Source organism: Vulpes lagopus, chromosome 1 (assembly GCF_018345385.1).
Source record: "Vulpes lagopus strain Blue_001 chromosome 1, ASM1834538v1, whole genome shotgun sequence".
NCBI classification, from domain to species: Eukaryota; Metazoa; Chordata; class Mammalia; order Carnivora; family Canidae; genus Vulpes; species Vulpes lagopus.
Genome location: NC_054824.1, coordinates 170,089,190 through 170,108,946, shown reverse-complemented (window position 1 = coordinate 170,108,946; position 19,757 = coordinate 170,089,190). Strand labels below are relative to the sequence as shown.

General features: G+C 47.4%; 1 protein-coding gene across 6 annotated transcripts in view; it reads right to left on the bottom strand.

The window, feature by feature from the left end:
* RGS8 (regulator of G protein signaling 8) overlaps positions 1-18,480 on the bottom strand; it is a 42,468-nt gene extending 23,988 nt beyond the window's left edge. Inside the window, exons 1-4 of one of the 6 annotated variants that reach the window (XM_041725888.1) lie at positions 18,334-18,480; positions 5,428-5,548; positions 4,256-4,329; positions 2,138-2,266 (exon numbers count right to left, since the gene is read on the bottom strand). In XM_041725888.1, coding sequence (XP_041581822.1) covers positions 2,138-2,163 — 26 coding nt within the window. In that variant the 5' untranslated portion in view covers positions 2,164-2,266; positions 4,256-4,329; positions 5,428-5,548; positions 18,334-18,480. Of the gene's footprint in view, positions 1-2,137; positions 2,267-4,255; positions 4,330-4,457; positions 4,596-4,669; positions 4,775-5,427; positions 5,549-18,333 lie in introns of those variants that run through there. The other 5 variants (XM_041725913.1, XM_041725903.1, XM_041725896.1 and 2 more) reach the window with 5 other exon arrangements.
* Positions 18,481-19,757: the final 1,277 nt, after the last annotated feature.

Sequence of the window (19,757 nt, the reverse complement as noted above, 5' to 3'; positions counted from 1 at the left end):
TTTGCTCTCCCACTAGGAGGGCAAAGTAGCAGCAGCAACAGCAGCAGCTCCTAATTACAAAGCCCCAGAAGTAGTACCCGTAAAGAGAGTGGAGGGTTGCTTGCATAATACAGGGGCGCATGCCACAGAACCTCCGAGCACAAATGAAGCTTTAGGGCAAATTAATTCTGACTCAGGTTCTCCTCCCCACTTATCCCCCAAACCTGGGGATGTATATGCATGAACGGCTGTGGACCAGCAGAGAGCAACACCTGTAGGCGAAGGCACGAGCAGCTGGTACGGTTGAAGTTAAGAGCCAGGGCCCCTTGTATTTAAACACACTTGTATTTACCTGATGGAGCTCTCATATCCCTATTTATGTTTTGGCTTATCTCAATCAGCATGTTTAAAACTTTAACATGTATGTTTAAAGTTCTCTCTCTCTCTTTTTTTTCAATTTTCCTAAGGACCAGATACTTAAATGTTATCTGTTAGGGAAGGTCCAACGAGAAATTACACTAACGTCTCTTTTGGACTTTCAACATTAGCCCCTTTTTAACCTTTAATGAGACATCTGCCAACTATGGCCCGGCAAGATGCCTGTTTGTGTAAATAAAGTTTTATGGGAACACAGCAACACCCGTTTATTTACATATGTCTAAAGCTGCTTTCAAGCGCGAAGGCAGAGTTGGGTGGTTGCAACACAGACTGTATGGCCCATAAAACTCAAAATATTTACTCTCTGGCCCTCGGCAGAGTGAGTTTACTGACCCCTGACCTTTAACTATGGCAGCTCTTTGCACAAAGAGCAAAGGTAAGTGGGAAGGGTTTGGAGTAATCACATCAGGCCTGAGGAACTTATAAAAGGGCACTGCCACGTGCACACTGGTAACACTTTGCCACAGAAATAGTCCCGGAGATATTATTCTTCGTGTGGAAAGGAAGTCCTCCCAGCCTGGCTCTCCCTTCCCCTCTCTCATGCATCCTGGGCCTGGGTGGAGACGCTAGAGGCCATCCAATTCAATCTCTTCCTTTCACTCCAAATGAATTTTCATCCCTGACCCAGCTAATTGTTCACAGAAATCTTATCCAACAAATGTCTACTGGGATGGTATCACATTTGGCAAGGATGGACAACATTTGTATTCCACAGCCCATCTCTGAGAGCCTTTTAAAGCTGGAACATCCAAGTTCCCAGAAATATCCCCTCTCCTGCAGAAAACTAGGCCTGCACGTCCTGTGCTCCCACCTCTTATCTCAGCCAGGCGCATTATGAAGCCATCAATTTGGTGGCATTTCAAAACATTGGCGATAGCCTTTCTCTCTTCTGTGATGGTGAGCATCTTATGTCCACTCACTCTTAAAAACCACAGGGGGCTCTGACACCAGGCCGAGTGAGCAACTGATTAAGGGCCCTTGAGTCACCACTTTCCGTGAATTCAAGTAAAGGTCTTGCTCAGGCTGTACCAAGGCCACAACCCAACCTTCAGTGAGTCAGTTCCCTCCTTCGTGCCACAGGATCATCAATCACAGAATAGTCAGGTCGATGCCCCCAAAGAGCAATTAAGAAGACTTCAAAAAATGGCAAATCCACACAAGTCATCTAAGGAAGTTTCACAGGGGCCAGTGTAAAGGGTCTACTTGTTACCAAACCAACGGTGATTCTCCCCAAGAGTTTGCAAAAATCTTCCACAAAATATCCTTTGGGGCCCAACGGTTTTCATTTTCCATCTTGTCTAGCTGAGATCTGAATTACAACCTTGTTAGTTAGGTCTGAAATAATGGGAGCGGAAGTGCCAGTCACAGGTTAAGGTTACTTCAATGCAAGCAAGCAAGCAAGAAAACAAAATTTTAAAAAGTAAGTTTGCCCTCATCTTCCCTCCCTGTTCCAGTACCTCAAAGAGGTCCCTAAGTGGTTCCATACAAGCTCATGCACAGTCCCACCCCAGAAGTCCCATCAGTCAACAGGAGGGCTTGGCACTGAGGTGGGTTCTGCTGGCAAGAAGCGCCCCGGGGAAGGAGGGCACAGTCCACACGGGTGGCCTGAGAGGGTGGACTCAGGCGGACCGCCCAGGGGATTAGAAGGCTGGGGCAGGCTCACACAGCAGGGAGGAGGAAGAGGAAGGGCAAGAGCAGGAAGACAGGTTAGCATCATTACCTGCGTGGCATCAGTAAAGCGGCCATGCAGGCACGCGCTTACGGTTAACCCTCTGGCCGGTGTGCAGGGACGTCAGGGCGGGAGATAAGACTGCGGGGCACAGGGATTTACCCTTTCACGTCCTCTCACCTAAAATCAAAGAATCTGCTGTAAGAGGGGGGCCACCCTCTCTTATCTGACTGTGCTACAAATCCTCTTGGATGGCTTTGCACTGATGGAACACCTCCACACACACACACACACACACACACACACACACACTCACGCAGCCCATTCCCCACAAATCCCTGCTTGCCCTGAGGGAGGGTGACTGACCAAGGCTGAACAGGCACAGATCGCTGGGTGGCTTCACATCACAGTCTGGCGGTCAAGGGCTCCCATTTCCCCAACCAGTGGCCATCGACGGTGAAGTGGGGCACGTGCCTCAGGGGACAAAGGCATGGGCCTGGGTGAGCCAAAAATGACTGCTCTCTTTGTTTGATTCCAGTGGGGCCCAAGTGACCAGGCAGCCAGGGATGGGGGAGGGGGGTCAGCACTTGCTCTAGAATTATTTGATTGGCTGCTCTTCTGATTCTCACCTCCCTCTAAGGGAACCCGTCCTGGGGGTGGGAATGCAAGGAGCCTTGGGAGGGGATGAGCAGGAGGAAGGGTGGAGTAACTCAAGGGAGACTTGTCAGGCCCCGTCACTGCACAGGCCTGCTCCTTTGCAGGATTACAGGCACAAGCTGGTGAGATGAATATGCAAGCCATGCTCTCTTGCCCATATGGAGGCCGCCCCACCTGCCCCAGCCCAGGGACTGGCCCATTCCTGACCTGAAGTGGGGAGGACAGTAGGAAAGGGGATATTGAGGTTGAGGGCTCGTGGACTGAACCTCTCTCTCTCCTGAGGGTACCATCCTCGGTGCTTCAAACCCTTTGTTCCCACAGAAATGATAGGAAGAAACATGGGAAGAGAGCAGCCTATCCGTAAAGGGCTCCCCAGGGGAACCCTGACACCAAACATAGAATCCATTTTAAAAGAAACCTAATTTAGATAGATAAGGCCCCTACCCGGTCTACTCCGTTTAAATTGTTTTGATATTACACGGAACGTATCACAAATACTTTTTAAAATACCTTCTCTAATAATATCAAAATTGGTAAAATTAAAACATGGCTTTGTTAACATTGAAAAAAAAATTGTTAAGAGTTTGTGTAAAAGCTCAACCTCCAGGAGACTGAGCTTAGATGACATCCCCCCCGACAGTAGGGACATCTCCTTAACCTTTGTTCTAATGGTGCATACACCTGCCTGGCCCAGACATCAGGACATCAAAGCCCTTCACAGAGTGAAGCTTCTCTCTCTTCCAGCTGTAAGAAATCACTGTCTGGGGCACCTATGCCTCATTTTCCCTTGCGTATGAGCTCTCATCCTGGAGGAGGGGAAGCCTGTGCCAGGGGCCTTCGTTATACCGGGTGATGAACAGAACCAGGGAGGACTCCCCACAAACACAGCAGGCAAGGTCATTTGGGGCAGGCATTACCAGGCCTCCAGTCCCTGCCCTGTCGCTCTTCCCACTCCCGCTGCTAGCTCCCACTGGCTTGCCAGGACCACTTCATGCCTGCCTCTCTCCCTTCCAAATCCAGCGCTGCCCACCGTGCCCACCGCACCCCCCCCCTCCCCGCGCCCCAGACCCTCCACCATCCCTTCACTTAGCCCAGCCTTGAATTCAATTAAATTGGAATCTGCAGGAGACTCTGGCCCCTGCTTCCTCATTCATCCCAACCCCAGTGCCTCGGGGCTCTTAATTCCATCTGGTCCTTGACTTCTAGGGGACGGAGTTTGGGGTCACTGGAGCCCAGAAAGGCCCACGGAAATGTGCCCTGTTAGGCAGACATCCAGTTACAGGTGACTCTGGGGCAGACAGGATGGGACATATGGAAAGAGGGGACTCAAGGTAAAAACAAAGGTTAAAAGCAAAGAGCAATGATCTTTAAAGAGGGGAAGAGAAACTAAGAGTCTCAGCGGGGAGAAAGCAATCAATATGCATGGAGAGGCAGGTTAATTAAATATGGATAATGCAATCAGCCCACATGGGCATCTTGAAGAGGAGAGAGAAAAGCAAAAGCAATACTCACTGTCTTTGACCAGTCCTCATGGCCTGCAGGTCTTTGCCAACTGGATGGTCAGAGAGGCTGCAGGTTAAGGAGTTCTGGGGAAAGAGTAGATCTTTCTTTTAGCAGTCAAATCCTTGATGGGTGAAGAACATGTGTGCACGAATGCACAGGCACACTCGTGCGTGCACACACACATATACACACGCATGCAAGCACAACACACCTCCCTCCACTTGAGCCGGGCAGCGAGCAGCCCCGCTGAAAGCTCTTCTCTCTGCTTGTCACATCCAGTAAATACTGAAGCAGCCTACACCCAGCGGGCGGCGGCTCAGCTCCCGGGCACAGTCTGCACGCCCATCCTCATTGGCAGGATGCAGGAGGTGCCCCTGAGCAGAGCTCGCCTGGCACTCCTCCCGTACCTTCCTCTTCACTAACCTGCTTCCCTGCTCCTCTGGCTGCAGCTCAAGGAGAGGTCCCCACAGCCCAAAGCTGCCTCCCCCTCTGCACCCAGAGGCTGTGCAGGGGGCAGCGAAGCCGTAGGTATTAACTCTTTCCGGCCACCAATGAGCTGAAAATCTAGTGTCCAGGGGGCCCTCTTCTAATGAGCTCCGCTGCTGGCTGAAGGCTGGTTGCTGCTCAGGGAGCAGGGAGCATAAAGATCTTGCCCCAGACAGCTGCTGACAGCAGGAGCCAAGCCGAATCAAATCTCCTAATGAGCCAGGAGGAGGGGGGCTGTCTTGCTGGGTGTGATGTGATGTGATAAATGCAGGTCACACATCTAAATTCCACCCCCTTTCTCCCAATTTCTATTGTGCTCCACGACCAAGCCAAACCACACAGCCCTGAAATTACCCCCTCTGGCACATCTCAGCTGTCCCCCTTCCTCGACAGAGGCATTTCCCCCCGAGTCTGTCTCTCCTCCCACCCCCCCAGCACCAAACACACCACTCCTCACTTCTTAATGAGAAATTTCCACCTCCTCTGCCTCCTCAAAACATGTACATTTCCAACTCTGTGCTCCTGGTTTTTCCTACAGTGGAAATTCACCTCTCTCCCTCATCCATCACCTAGCAACTTCCCCCTGCTTGCATTTGTTACGGAGTGAGACTTTTCCCTTTGTTCTGTCCAATCTGCACATTATCCCCATTTTTCTGTCTTCTACCGTTTTTTTTTTTTCTTCCAAGCCCCCTTACCCACATATGGATCTTCACACTGCCTGTTTCGGTTCCAGAAGGAGGATTCTCTCTTCCTGCTTGCCCTAGTACAGTAGTTCTCTGAGTATGGTCCCTGGACCAGTGGCAGCGTCAGCATCACCTGGGAATGTGTTCGAAATGCAAATTCTCAGGCCCCACCCCCAGACCTACAGATCAGAAACTCCGGGGAAGTAGCCCAGCCTCCCAGGTGAATCTGATGCCTGCTGAAGTTTGCAAAGCACTGCCCTGGGACAAAGCTCCCCTTCTCCCCATTCCACTCCAGTCTCGAAGGCCGAGTCTCCTGCTCCCACTCAGGAACTACCTCCAAATGCACCTAACCTTTGCCGCGAGCCCTTCTGGACACCCGGAAGGTGGCATTTGCTAGAGGCAGCAGAAATCTCTGTAGAAAGTGATGGCTTGATGCTAAAAATATTAGGTTGCATTTGTTTGACCTTTTATCATGTAGAAAGCATGTTCATGTGTTCTTATTCAACAACCCTATTCCATAGCCAGAGAGAATATTATTATCTCCGACTTACAGATGAGAAAATTGAGGCTGGAAAAGGTAGCATGTCTTTTTCAAAGCGACACAACACGTAAGAAGCAACTCAGAGGGACCAGATTTGTTTTCTTAGAACTCTTACAGCAGAGCTCTTCCCACTGCGTCACACCGGGACCCAGAATTCCTGGCAGATCTATTGGTCGCATAACTTGTGTTTTCTCAGTGACATGAGTCTGCTGCAACCCCACGTTGCCTGATGAGAGGATGAAATAAAAACTCCTGATGCTGCCTCCACAGTGACTCATAGTCTCTCTTGAAAAATGTCCACGGTGTGCCTCTATTAGGTAAAGAGAACTTCGCACTATGAAATGAGAGGCAAAAGAAATGTTTCCCATTCCTCGGAACCCCTGCCTTGACCGCCAATACTAGCCAGGGTTTAGAATTGAAGCATAAAGAGAATCCTTTGCTTCTGGACATTTTCTTGATACACCGCACCGTAAGAAACAGGTACACAGGGTCGCCTGGGTGGCTCAGTGGTTGAGCGTCCACCTTGGGCTCAGGGCATGATCCTGGGGTCCTGGGATAGAATCTCGCATCGGGCTCCCTGCAGGGAGCCTGCTTCTCTCTCTGCCTATGTCTCTAAATAAAAATCTTTAAGAAAAAAAAAAAGAAAGAAAGAAAAGAAAATAGAAAAGAAAAGAAAAGAAAAGAAAAGAAAAGAAAAGAAAAGAAAAGAAAAGAAAAGAAAAGAAAAGAAAAGAAACAGGTGCACAGACAAACTGTGAATAAAAGCCCATTGATAAGCACTTCCCTAATCCAACGTAAATTTATGCCGTAAGGTGGAGCCTTCGCGATTCCATGCACTTACAAGGCTGACATCTTCATCATCCCCATTTTATAGATGGAAAAACAGAGACAAGTCAGTTACAAGTGGCAGAGTCAGTGCCTGATACCAAGCTTCATGTTCCCAACCCTTGCCCTGCCCCTTGCCGTAACACAAAGGTGGTATCATCATGGGACTCCTCTTCTGGTGCTAAAATAGTGAGATAAAGCCCCCCTCGAAGTCTCATGCTGCCCCATCTGGCATCCAGGATTCAAAGGCACTGAGGAGATAGGACAGGGGGGCTGCAGATGGGCCCAAGTCTCCAGTGGGGGCTGACTAATGTTAACTAGGCATCAGAATCTTCAATTAGCCTTTGGAGAAATAATATAGTCATAGGAAGTCAATAAGCCCGCCCAAATGTTTAAGGAAAGATAGAATCATTAATAAAGTTTTAAGAAGAGCAGGAATACAAAGAGCCGAGGGACAAGAGTGTGTGGGCATGCATCTAGCAGGAGTAAACAGAAAAACTTAAAACTAGTCTAACCTTTTTTTTAACCAAAACATTCCTAAACACCAAAACATAACCACACAGCACCCTAGTTTGAGAAGCACAGACCCAGTAGAAGCCCCCTCTCAGGGGAGGCCTCTAAGTTAATCTTCCTTCCTATAGAACCAGGTGCATAAAGAATTCCAGGCAGGGGCACCTGGGTGGTTCAGTGGTTGAGCGTCTGCCTTTGGCTCAGGTCGTGATCCCGGGGTCCTGGGATCGAGTCCTGCATCAGGCTCCCCACAGGGAGCCTGCCTCTCCCTCTGCCTATGTCTCTGCCTCTCTCTGTGTGTCTCTCATGAATAAATAAAATAAAAAGAGTTTGGGGGTAGGGAGAGGAGTGAGATTAAGGGGAATCAAAAGGTTAAACATTCTGGCCTGGTCTCCTTTCCGGAAGGAGAGAAATAGGAAAAAGCAGGGAGGCTGGAGTGCCAGTAAGAAAGGCACTCACCTACTTGAACTCTGCGTCCCCAGGCTTACAGCCAGCCCCGGCCCAGGAATACAGAGCTCTGGATTCTTTTCTGGTTACTGCTCCTGAGTTGCTGGCTGAAGACTAGGCATAGGACATCTCTGCTGGTGACACATGGCTTTCCCCAGGAAAACAGGCATTACAAGCCCTGCTCTGGCTTCTCAGGCTGCCTTGCACCTCTCAGCTTTTCCCATTCTCTGTTTGCTCCTCCTAGGAAACCCAACCTTTCCAGGCATGGGCCAGTGTGTCTCTCTGGCATGGGTGTTTTAGTCCTGCCTCTCATGAGCTCCACACTGGCTTTTCCAGAGGACAGCAGGACAATTCCATCCCTTTCAGATTCTGCAGACGCAACTGTGTCAGAAACAACCCCCTTTCCCTCCAAATCCTCCTTTCCTGCCAGGTTCCCTATGCATGCTCATGTACTCTGTGTCCTAGCCCCTCAGGGTACTAAATACAGGTATTTCTGGCTTTATTTTCTCTGTTGCCCTGTTGAACTGATTTTTAAAACTTCTCGTTATATTTCTGAAATATTTCTCAACTTTATCCCCTTCCATACATTGACACTGCCATTCAGAGGCTATTGGGCACCCACCATAGTATATGCCTCTTCCAACGCCTCCTAAGTCATGGCCTTCCCCATTCCCCATAAACCTCCTGGCACGCTACACTACCAGCACCAGTGTTACCCACCGAACATGTATCATAAATGGTCTGTAGAATAATTTTTGATGGGCTTCATTGTACCGATTTTTCCTGCCTGACATTCTAACAATTTGGTCCCACTTATGTATCCAGTCTTATATCCCATTGTGCATACATGCTTGCACACACATGCCTAACCCCATCATCGCCCCCTCTGCCCAGAATGTTCCCCCCTCACCAAACCCTTCCCCGGATCTGCCTCTTAAGTCCTAGTTCCTTCTCTAAACCCAATCCCTCCAAGATAAAAATTCTCCTTTCCAAAGCTTTTCAGAACGCCCTCAATCAGAAGGAATCCCTCCACCCCAACACCACCACACTGCTGTGTGACTCTCTGACAGCCCGCATGGTCTGTAGTTTATCCTTGTGATTTATGTTTTCTGATTCTCCCAGATGACCGCGTGTTCCACAAAGACAGACTCTATGACTTACTCCCCTTGCTATCAATTCTCATTGCTTCGTATGAAGCAGATGTTTAATAAATGTCAGCTGCATTTGATTCTGAGCTCATAGAAAAAAAAAATCTGAAAAATCACTGAGGATTTCTTATGGCGGAAACACTTGAGAGCTTTGCAGTCTCTGGGTCAAGACTGAAGTCGGCCTAATGCTAATGACTCTCAGGAGCAGCAGCATGGGTACCTAAGGCATTTGCAAACTATTGTTCCCAACAGCCCTGGTCAGGGCAGGGTGGAATTAATCAAGAGCAAAAGGAGCACCTGGCATTGTCACACAGGCTACAAAAATGTAATTAAACGAAAGATAAAGGGAATTAAAGTCTGCAATATAATATTTTTAAAAGCCATGTTAGTAGAGGTGGAGGTTTATTGCCAAATGCCCCCTGTGTGTTTATTTAATCAACATACCACCTAAGACAGTACTACATTAAAAGCTTTTAATAAAACAGTCATTTGGATATTAGATTTGAATTCTGGTCAGCACGCTAAAGCTCTTCCACAAATCTTTTAAAAGCAATTTCCACTTTGTAGCTTCCTAGTAACAGCAGAAACATGAATCAACATATGCTGCATTGATTTGGGGTTTCCATGGAGACTGGAAGGACACAGGGAAGGGAAGGACAGAAAGAGGCCACTCGGCCCAAAATTCTACCAAAAAAAAAAAAATACGTCTCAATTTCATTCCTCGGAGTATTAGCAGCCTCATTTCCTGCTCATCAGTTCAAGCATCCAGATATTTAATTTGTAATAAGCCTGCTCAACTCCTCACAAGGAACAACAGCGGAGTTGTGGCAAGAAGTCAGCAAAGGTGTCGGCCCTTGAGGTTTGCAAAGAGAACTGAACAGGATCTGGAATGGGAAGAAAGGGCCTCTGGTCCTGACCCTGCCGAAAACCAGTTCTGTAACACTAACTACCCTAACTAGCTATGTGATCATCAACTTTGAATTCCATTTTCCTCCTCTGTAAAACCCAAATTAACTGCTCTGTTTTTCAGAGTGGTTGGTTATAAGAAAGAAATGAAAAAGTCTGTGGGAAACACCTTGCAAATTCTAGCCCACTGTATACCCTACCACAGACGGTCCCTGACTTCCGACGGTTCTACCGATAATTGTTCCCCTTACGATTGTCTGACTTTACCATGGTGAGAAAGTGATACGCATTAAGTGGAAACCATACTTTGAATTTTGCATTTTGCTCTTTTTCCCAGGCTGGTGATATGTGGTGACATCAGGATGCTCTCTCTTGATACCGCTCAGTGGCAGCGAGCTCCGGGTCAGCCACGTCATCACGAGAGTCAACAACTGATACCCCTACAGCCTATCCTCCACCCGTACAACCATGCTGGCTTCCACTTTCAGTGCAAGTACTCAATAAATCACATGAGATATGCAATACTTTATTTTAAAATGGGCTTTTTGTGTTAGATGGTTTTACCCAACGATAGCTACCGGAAGTGTTCTGAACATGTAGCCTAGGCTAAGCTATGATGCTTAGTAGGTCAGGTGCATTCGATGCATTTTCAACTTATGATATTTTCACCTTTATGATGAGTTCATCGGGACAGACCCCATCCTAAATCGAGGAAAATCTGTATTATACTTGGTGATGCTTTGAGCTTCCCCTTAAGTGGAATTATACCAGCAAGCAAGTACATGCAAAAAAAAAAAAAAAAAAACTTTTTTAAAGGATTGCTGATTTAGTGGGGAGTAGACTGACCCAGAAAAAAGAGGAGTGGGTCGGAGCGGCCTGAGTTGCAATCCCCACTCTGTAATTTTCCAGATCTGTAACTATGGGCACGTTCCTCTCTCTGAGTCATTTTTATCGCAGGTAAGATGAAGATCACAGTACCAATGCCGCAGGCTTGTTAAAGGATTGTTATACGGATTAGCTGAGTGATTCGCGCAATGCTTGGCAAATGGCAAATGAGTGCTTAGTGTGAGCCACTAGTATTAGCTATCTCATCTGCTTCGTCATCTATAAAATGGGAATTAGAATTCCTACTCCTTCCCTGCTTCACATAGAGGATTACTTGGATGACATCTGCTCAGCTATTTGATAAACTGCTTCGGAAAATGCACTAAATCAATACAATGTCCTTATTTAAAGATTCATGTTTACTACCTGCTAACGGAGGTGACACAGAAACGTTTGAAACACGTTTGTGAGGATTCTCAAGCATCTTGGTGCAGGGCGGGTGACGTGTGTCTCCGATATCTTTTTTATTTGCTTTTGTTCCTCTCGGGCCTTCATTTGTCTCCTTGCTGCTCACTGCAGTCTTTTCATTTTTCTACCTCTTTTCTCTCTTTACTATCTTTCCACTTCTCCTTTTAAGTGTGTCTAGAAGGAATTTTAAAATTAAACCTCAGAGACTTTGGAGTCTAAACTGAAATTATTCCTTAGGCCTCCGAAAATTAAATGGTAAACCAACATGGGGCAAAATGCCACAAAATCAGGAGACGTTATAGGATTATAGGAATTATAAAACTGTCCCTCCGACAGTGGTCACCAGTGTTAGATATATTTAAAGAAATACATCAACCAAGTGCAATATGTGGAATATATTTTGGAACTATGATTCAAATTTAAAACCATAAAAAAATATCATGAGACAATATGGGGAAATATGAGCACTGATTAAGTACTAATATTAGTGTGATATTGATGTTTTTTCTTTTCTTTTAAGATTTTATTTATTCATTCATGAGAGACACAGAAAGGCAGCGACATAGGCAAGGGAGAAGCAGGTGCCCTCCAGGGAGCCTGATACAGGACTTGATCCCAGGACCCCAGGGATCACGCCCTGAGCTGAAAGCAGATGCTCAACCACTAAGCCACCCAATTGCACACCCGAGGTTATTTTTTTTCTTAATAAACTTATTAGTTAGAGAAGCATTCTGAAATATTTCAAGATGAAATGGTATGCTACCTGGAAATTGCTTCAAAATCATCTAGGGTGGCCAAATATACAGATGTAGTGAAACACCAGGACACCCGCACGCCCATGTTCATAGCAGCAATGTCCACCATAGCCAAACTGTGGAAGGAGCCACAATGTCCTTCGACAGATGAATGAATAAAGAAGATGTGGTGTATACATATATATATGGAATATTAGCCATCAGAAAGGCTGAATACCTACCATTTACTTCGATGTAGATGGAACTGGAGGGTGTTATGCTGAGTAAAATATGTCAATTGGAGAAAGACAATTATCATATGGTCTCACTTATAGGTGGAATATAAGAAATAGTGAAAGGGACCATAAGTAAAAGGGGGAAACTGAGTGGGGAAACATTAGAGAGGAAGACAAACCATGAGAGACTCCTAACTCTGGGGAACAAACAAAGGGTTGCAGGAGGGAAGGTGGGTGAAGGTTGCGGTAACTCAGTGTTGGGCTTTAAGGGGGGCACGTGATGTGATGAATACTGGGTATTATACTATATGTTGGCAAACTGAATTTAAATTAAAAAAAAGAAATAAAAGAAAAAATCATCTAGAGTGGAAAGCAGAAGGTAGTACCAGGTGTGTACTCATTGTTGAGTCTCTTGGTTTGCGTATTTTTGAAATTGTGCATAAAAGTGTTATAAATATGTGACCACTGACAATATGTGCTTCAGTAAATTGAGCCTATAAAGTGTAAACTATTAGTGCAAGGAAACTGAAATGTCGAAAGAGGTGATTTGAATGAGAACTGATTTCCTGTATTGTAAGTTTTCTTCCCTATGAATAAACCCATTTTCAGAAAAGCCTTTTATTGGACTCCCAGGGAGCAGGTGCCAAAATTCATAGAGGTTTAGAATGGGTATATCACCTACAGAAATTAAATTTTAAAGACTTTGCCCACGATCACATTTCTTAAGGCATGGCCAGAACTCCAACCCCGAGCTCCTGCTACATCCTTTCTTCCCGCTGCTGAGCTGCCCACCTACGCATCCAGAATCTAGGGCGATACTTCAACCTCGGATGAGGATACAAATGATGATCTGTTCGCTCACCTCCCCAAAACTCCTCCATTCCTATTGTAACCACAGCCTTAAAGAGTAAACCTGGTTTTTACGAACTAGCTTCTCAGTGGGCAGCTGGTTTCTGTGATGGCAGCCAAAGGTCAGGAAGCCACGGTATAGGGAAAGAGGAGGCTCATGCGACAAGCACAATCCTTCACACACCCCCAGCCTGATCTCCTCCTTCACCAAGATAATCAAAGCCTCAGGTATGAAATATCTCAACCTCTTTTCCTGCCTCCTCCCCTGCAAGTCTTTTTTTTTTTTTCCTGCAATCTATCCACATTTACACACAACCTTACTTCCAACCCACCACTCACAGATGTGTCTACTCAAGGTAAATCCTTTCTTCTGTGGCCTTGAGCCCCTCCTTCCCACCTGCCCTGCTTAATCAACCCTCTATCTTTATTCTGTCCTCTCTCATGTTATTCTATACTTACAAATAAAAATACTTTCATTAAAAAAAAATTCTTCCTTGGGAGTGGGGGGGGTCCTCCTTATGTCAGCAAAACTACCTGAAAAAATTTCCTGTTTCCCTACTTCCTATCCCTTCCTCAGTTCTTTACAATTTGGCTCCCACCCCTACCACATCCCTGAAAGAGCAACCTCTATATTATGAGGTTCAGTGGTCCAGTGGTCCTTGTCCTTATGGACCTCTTGGCCGTATTTGCCATGGTGACTGTTCATTCTGGCACCTCCACCGCCTTGACCTCCGTAGCCTTACCCTGTCCTCACTCGCCTTCCCTTTGGTCTCTTTTGCTGGCTCCTCCTCTGCCCACCCCATAATGCTGACATTCTCCTGCCTTCTAACCTTGGTTTTCTTCTCTCTTCTTAAATGTTCCTTGGGCAATCTCACACTTGCCCATAATCCCAACTACACTGAGTATACTGACCATTTCTGAATATTTTCATCTAATTCCAGTCCCTCTTCCAATTATATAGATTCTTATGGCCCATGGATTGTTGAACACACCCCTCAGGCATCCCACGGGCACAACAAATACAAATATACATCTAAACATTGAGCACATCACAGCCCCTCCTTCCTCCTTTTCTGGACCCATTTTATCCCCCTCCTTTACATCACCACCCACACACACACACACACACACACACATACACAAACTTCTTCCTCTGGAATTCCTGGTCTCAGGTTCTGACACCACCATCCACTGAGTAACTCAAGTCAGAAATAGGGAAATAATAATACAGGACCCCCTTTCTCTCATCTCCTATAGTAAGCCAATTACCAAGTCATACTGATTAAATCTTCTTCACAGTTTTCACATCTGTCCTCTCCTCTGCATCCTTACTAGCACTGCTCTGCCCCTGTCCTGCTTCACAGTCCCTGGTTCTTGACCTCTTTGGTCTCTGATCCAAACATACTTCTCTACATCAGAGTGGTGTGATTAGTTGCCTACAACTCTCTTCCTAACCCCAGGCTATTAAGTCCACCAAGGACAGGAAACTGTACTCATTCATCCATTCATCCATTTATTCAACTAACATTTAGGTATCTCTTATGTGCCAAGCAATGTACCAGGCATATGTAGTACATGACCTATGCATATTACAGAGGAGAAAGCTGTATTTTTCCTCTCTAAATCCCCAGCATCTGGCACAGTGCCTGGGATCAAGAAGATGCTCAATAATGTTTGTTGAACATAACTGAACCAGCCAGCAGACAGGTGAGTGAGACCAGGTTTAGAGCAGGATGCTGGCAGGGAGATGCAGCTTAAAGTCATAGAAATGGCACAGGCTCCAGTATCTGGTGACAAGGGTTCAAGTTCCCACTCTGCCCATTCATGGCTGGGTCGTCTTGGCCGAAGACCTTGCTTTCTTATCTATGAAATCAGAATTACTAAGGCCATGCCAACCTCCCGTTTTATTTGAAGAATTCAGTGAGATACATAAGCCAACATGGATCGTACATTATTCAGTCTTATGAAGACATGAAGTCACATTGACAGTATCAGAGTCATAGAATGCAGAGGCCCAACACCAAATGGGGGTGGGGTGGAGGCTGCAGAAGAGGGGGTAGCAGGCCAGGGAGACAGAAGCAGCAGGACCTAGTTTCCAAAGCCCTGGGGCTGTGATAGAAGCACGAGGGACTGCCACAATTGAAGTGTGGCTCTCTCCTCCTATCTCGCAGTGCCAGGGCACTGGCTATCAATCTCTTCCCCTCCTTAGGCAGTAACAAAAGCTTCACCACTTGCCATCAGGGTTTACAGCTGTGGGCAGAAAGCAGCTTCAACCTTCTCCCCTCCTCTGAATATAAAACAAGCTGTTTCTAATCCTCCAGCTTCAATGACTTCAGCAATGGCTTTTATGTCCTCCCAGCTCCATTCTGGTCAGCCACTTAGAATCACACAAGAAGGAAACTCCAGAGTCATCAGAGCAGGGATGGGCTCAGGCTCCGGTACACCAATAGTGGTAGGAAACAGTGGAGTGGAGTAGCCTGGGCCACCTCCAGGGACAGCTCTCCCGCTGGGATTTGCTCCTACCAGCACAGAGCCCTCAGGGAAAGGAGGTGACTTGCTTTTGTGCCTGTGCTGGGTGCACATCAAGTCTACACCGGGGGCAGGAGGAGGGGCCAGGGCTGTGTAGGTGCACTCTGATGCACGAAGTTACAGAGCAAATTCTGACACTTTTCCTTGAGAGACAAGGCCTGGTGGGAATCTACCTTAAGCCATTCAGCTTTTCTGCGGCCTTCTTCCTTCTAGGATCTGTTGTTGAAAAATTCAAAAGCCTTTTGTAAATTCCATACACAACACACTAATAAAGGTCCTGATGAGAAGGCTGAAAGGTCCTGATATTTTTCGCTTCCTGGACAGCGAAAAATATCCTGATCCCTAAGGCAATACGGGAGGAAAGGAGCATTTCAGCATCCCTGGAGGTAGAGGTATTTGGACAAAGAGGAAATAAAGAGGCACACAACAGAGAGCCTGGAATAGGACAGGAAGGCAGCACACAAACTCTAAGCCATGAAGTCATCACACACAACAAAACTCATATTTCCATGGCACAATCACAACGTACAAACTGCTTTCACTTCTCTGGCTGAATATTTCAAGTTTCTTGGCCTCCATGACCCTTGGTTTGCTCTGGGAAGTTGAGAAGATGAAACAGCATAATATAGGGAAAGAGCCTAGCAAAGTTGTCCAGCATTGTGATAATTGGGAGCTACCCATTATTCCTTTTAGTTTGTCTCACAAACACCTCTGGAGGTAAGCTGGGTGTTTGCTACTGTGCCCATTATACAGACTATAAGAGCAAAGCTGTTCAGGATCCCTAAATGAAAGGCTCAGGGTAACTCCATTAATGACCCTAAGGACACTTGAACCCAGGAACACCAGGGTTTTCCCTACTCTACACACATTTCAGTTGCAGCTGTATATCCATCACTGAGATCCACATTTGGAGGTTGTTGTTGTTGTTTTTTAATGGAAATATGATGGGTTTTGCTCAGCCATCCATTCACACTCTCACTGAATCACCTGGGAGTACCTGGCATTTGTGAAATGGCTACCGTTAGCTAAGGAACCATGATCTTCAAGTCAGAGTTAAGAAAGACATTGGCTTCAGTAACATTTAATTCAACTGGACAACAATTATGAGAAAGGTTTCAGATTCTTTATGTGGTAGGCACTGGGTGAAATTAAAGGAAATAAAGAAACTGAAGGACCTGGTCACCAGGGGTGGCTTACTAATGCCTGGCCATGGTGAGCTACAGGGCACTCTCTACAGACTCCAGCCCCTGCTCACCCCAGTCCTATCCACCTTCTCCAGAAAACCTACTCTAAGGACTGAGCAGAGAGCAAATGGTTAATAAAAACTAGTTTACCGGAGTGACTGAGTGCTCATGAGGTTATCATTCCCAAAATAGTAACAGCCATCAATAGCATAATAAATACCACATTGCATGTTTACAGCTTTGAGATTTCCCCAAACATTTATAGGATCTCATGATAACAGCTATCTCACTGCCCCACTTTCCAGCACCCTCTCCATCTTCCAAGAAAACCCTGAAGTTTTCCAAATCTGTAGGAACAAATAATCTAAAAATAACCCAAGTTGTAGGATGCAGTAGGCTTCCCTTATTTCACCAGGTTGAAAGCATCCCAAGATCAGGACTTATAAGGACCCGAAAGCCAGAATTGCAGTATGTGTATGAAACAATGGATTAATGGTGAGTGGCTCTAACATAGAAAGAGAAAAGCCACTCTCCTCCCACACCTCCCAAAAGTCACTACGGAGACAGCCCCAAGAAGGACCCAGCTAGCTGATGCCAGGGCCTCGTCACCTCCTGTACGTGGCAACTGTGCCCTCAACTCACTGCTTAGCAATTGGTGACCTGCCAAAAAAAATTGGTAGCTATGTGTGGTGATGGATGTTAACCACATTTATTGTGGTGATCACTTTGCAATACATACATATACCAAATTATGTTGTATGCCTGAAACTGATATGTTACGTGTCAATTGTATCTCAGTTTAAAAAAAAAAAACAACCTTGCCCCAGCAAGTCTAGTTGTAAGACTTTAAGAAAATAATCTAGAATGTGAGCAAAATTTTAACTATGATTTTACTTCAGCATTGTCTATGGTAATCTAAAATTTTTTTAATTAAAAAAAAATAAATCAGTGGTCTGCCAACAGATGTTAGTTAACTTGATGATGGGGAGCCTTTCACAATGTGTCTGTGTATCAGATCATCAAATTGTACACTTTAAACATATCACAATTTTATTTGCCAATTATACCCCCATGGAGCTGGAGGTGGTGGTGAAAAAAAACACAGAAGAAAGGGGCAACCTCCAATGTATTTTAATCTCCCTCCAACTCATTGTGATTGTGAGTCCCTCTGCATCGGAATGTGTCACCAGCGTTAGTCACCAGCAACGCTGGAGACTTGCAGGCTGACAAAACAAAACAGATGCTGTGGGCAGCCAGACCGCTGTGCAGGCGACCCGCTTAAAACGGCAGCAGAAAATACATGAATGGAAGGAAAAGAGACGGTGTCCTAGTCCAGATAGCAAACCTACAATATTTTCGGAGCCCCCCTCCAAGGGATCCAAGCAGAGAAACGGCATCTCTTGGGACCAGGAAACAGGTTTCCCGGGACCTGGGGAGTTAGGACTGAGAAGAAAGGAGAACCAAAAAAAAAAAAAAAAAAGAAGAGCCTTCGCAGCTTAGCACCCACTAAGTGGCAAGAATGGGCACAGTCCTGCACTCTTGCTCCTGGCAAGGGCGACAGGCCTGGCCCCCCTGTGCAGAGCTCTGCTAGACAGTGAGCGAGCAGGACGACAGGAGGACAGTGCCTTCTCTGGCCTAGGTGTCCTGCCCTTCTCACGAGGCTGGGGACTGGGGGCGGCCAGTCCAGGGACCCATCCAGGCCCTGCCCTCTCTTACCTGTCGGGCAGCGGGCAGCGCAGCGGGGAAGGTGTGGCGGGCCCCGGCCCCAGCGGGGCATGGCGCGGGGAGGCCCCGAGTGACAGAGCCGGCCACCTCCTGGCACTGGGGAGAAGGTGGGAGGCCCCGCCACCTCCCCGTCACCTCGGAGCCCCCAGCAGAGCAGCTGCAGCGCCGCTCGGCTCCCTCTGCGGCTCCGCTCGCGGGGACAGAGCTGGCAGCCCGGGAAGGGGAGGGGACGCGAGGGAGGGAGAGGGGCACTCCGACAGCTGATGCGCGCTGCCACGCAGAGCAGAGTCGGGGATGGCACTGCCTGTGTGGCTCTCAGGCTGACAGCTCGTCACGGAGGGGCCGGCTGCTCCAGGGAATTCAGGGGAGGCAGAGAGCAGGGAGGGTGAGGAGGGGGTGGTGAGGAGGGAGGAGATCCCCTGGCTGCATGGAGGGGAAGAAGGTGAAGTGGGGTCACTGGCTTGGGGTGGGGGGGAGAGGATGGCCCGCTATGGCTCAAAAACAGACCAGGTTGGAAGCACCACTTTATGAGGTGGTGTGGGGGAAAGAGGGAAGCACCATATTCCTGGCCCGCCTTCAAGGTGGTCTCTATCTCCTTCCATAACCAACCAGCAAGGCCACCCTACCCTGCCTTAGGAATTTGGGATGGCTAGACACTTTAGAGCAAGCACAGCTCCAACCTTCTCAAAGAGAAGGAAAAAAAATAGGCATGAAAGAGTATAATGCCCGAAATATTTGGTGTCACATGTCACCCTACCCTGCAGGCAAGTCTGAGTGCCTCCTCTGCCATCTGCCCAACCTCTGACCAGTGGGTTGCAGTGGCAAGAACAAGGAGCCAGAGGGAGCCCCCACCGCCGGGTAGGGATAGACTGTGTCAGGTGATGGTTCTGTCTGTAAAGTTCCGTTTGGATGGTCAGGAGCAAAATCTGCTGGGCAGCTTGGCCAGTTCCCCGGGGAAGCTTCTGAGCCTGAGGGATAACCCACAGCATCTGACGCTAGAGTCTACTTGACCTGCCCACTGACACGTGGCAGGTTCACCGCACAGGCCCCAGAGTTGACAGTCATCAGCTTTATTTACAAGCACAGCAGAGGAAGAGGCTGATGGGGAAGAAAATAAACAAACAGTGGAGAAGACCAAAGAAAGCTGCAGCTGGGGAACACGCAACAAGCTCAGTTAATGAGGGGAAGAGAGATCTCAAATAAAGGCCTTCTCCGGAGGGAGGGGATGGGAGGCAGAGGGGGTGAAGAACCGGCGTGCTGAGAATTTCTAGGGAGCTGTCCATGCCTGGTGCAAGCTGGTGCTCTTCCTCAAGCCTGTCTCCAGAGTCCCAACAGGCGCCACCCCAGGCGACCCGTCGGGGATGGCCGATGGTCAGCACACCACCTCGCCTCTGCAGATGGTCCCAATCACCATC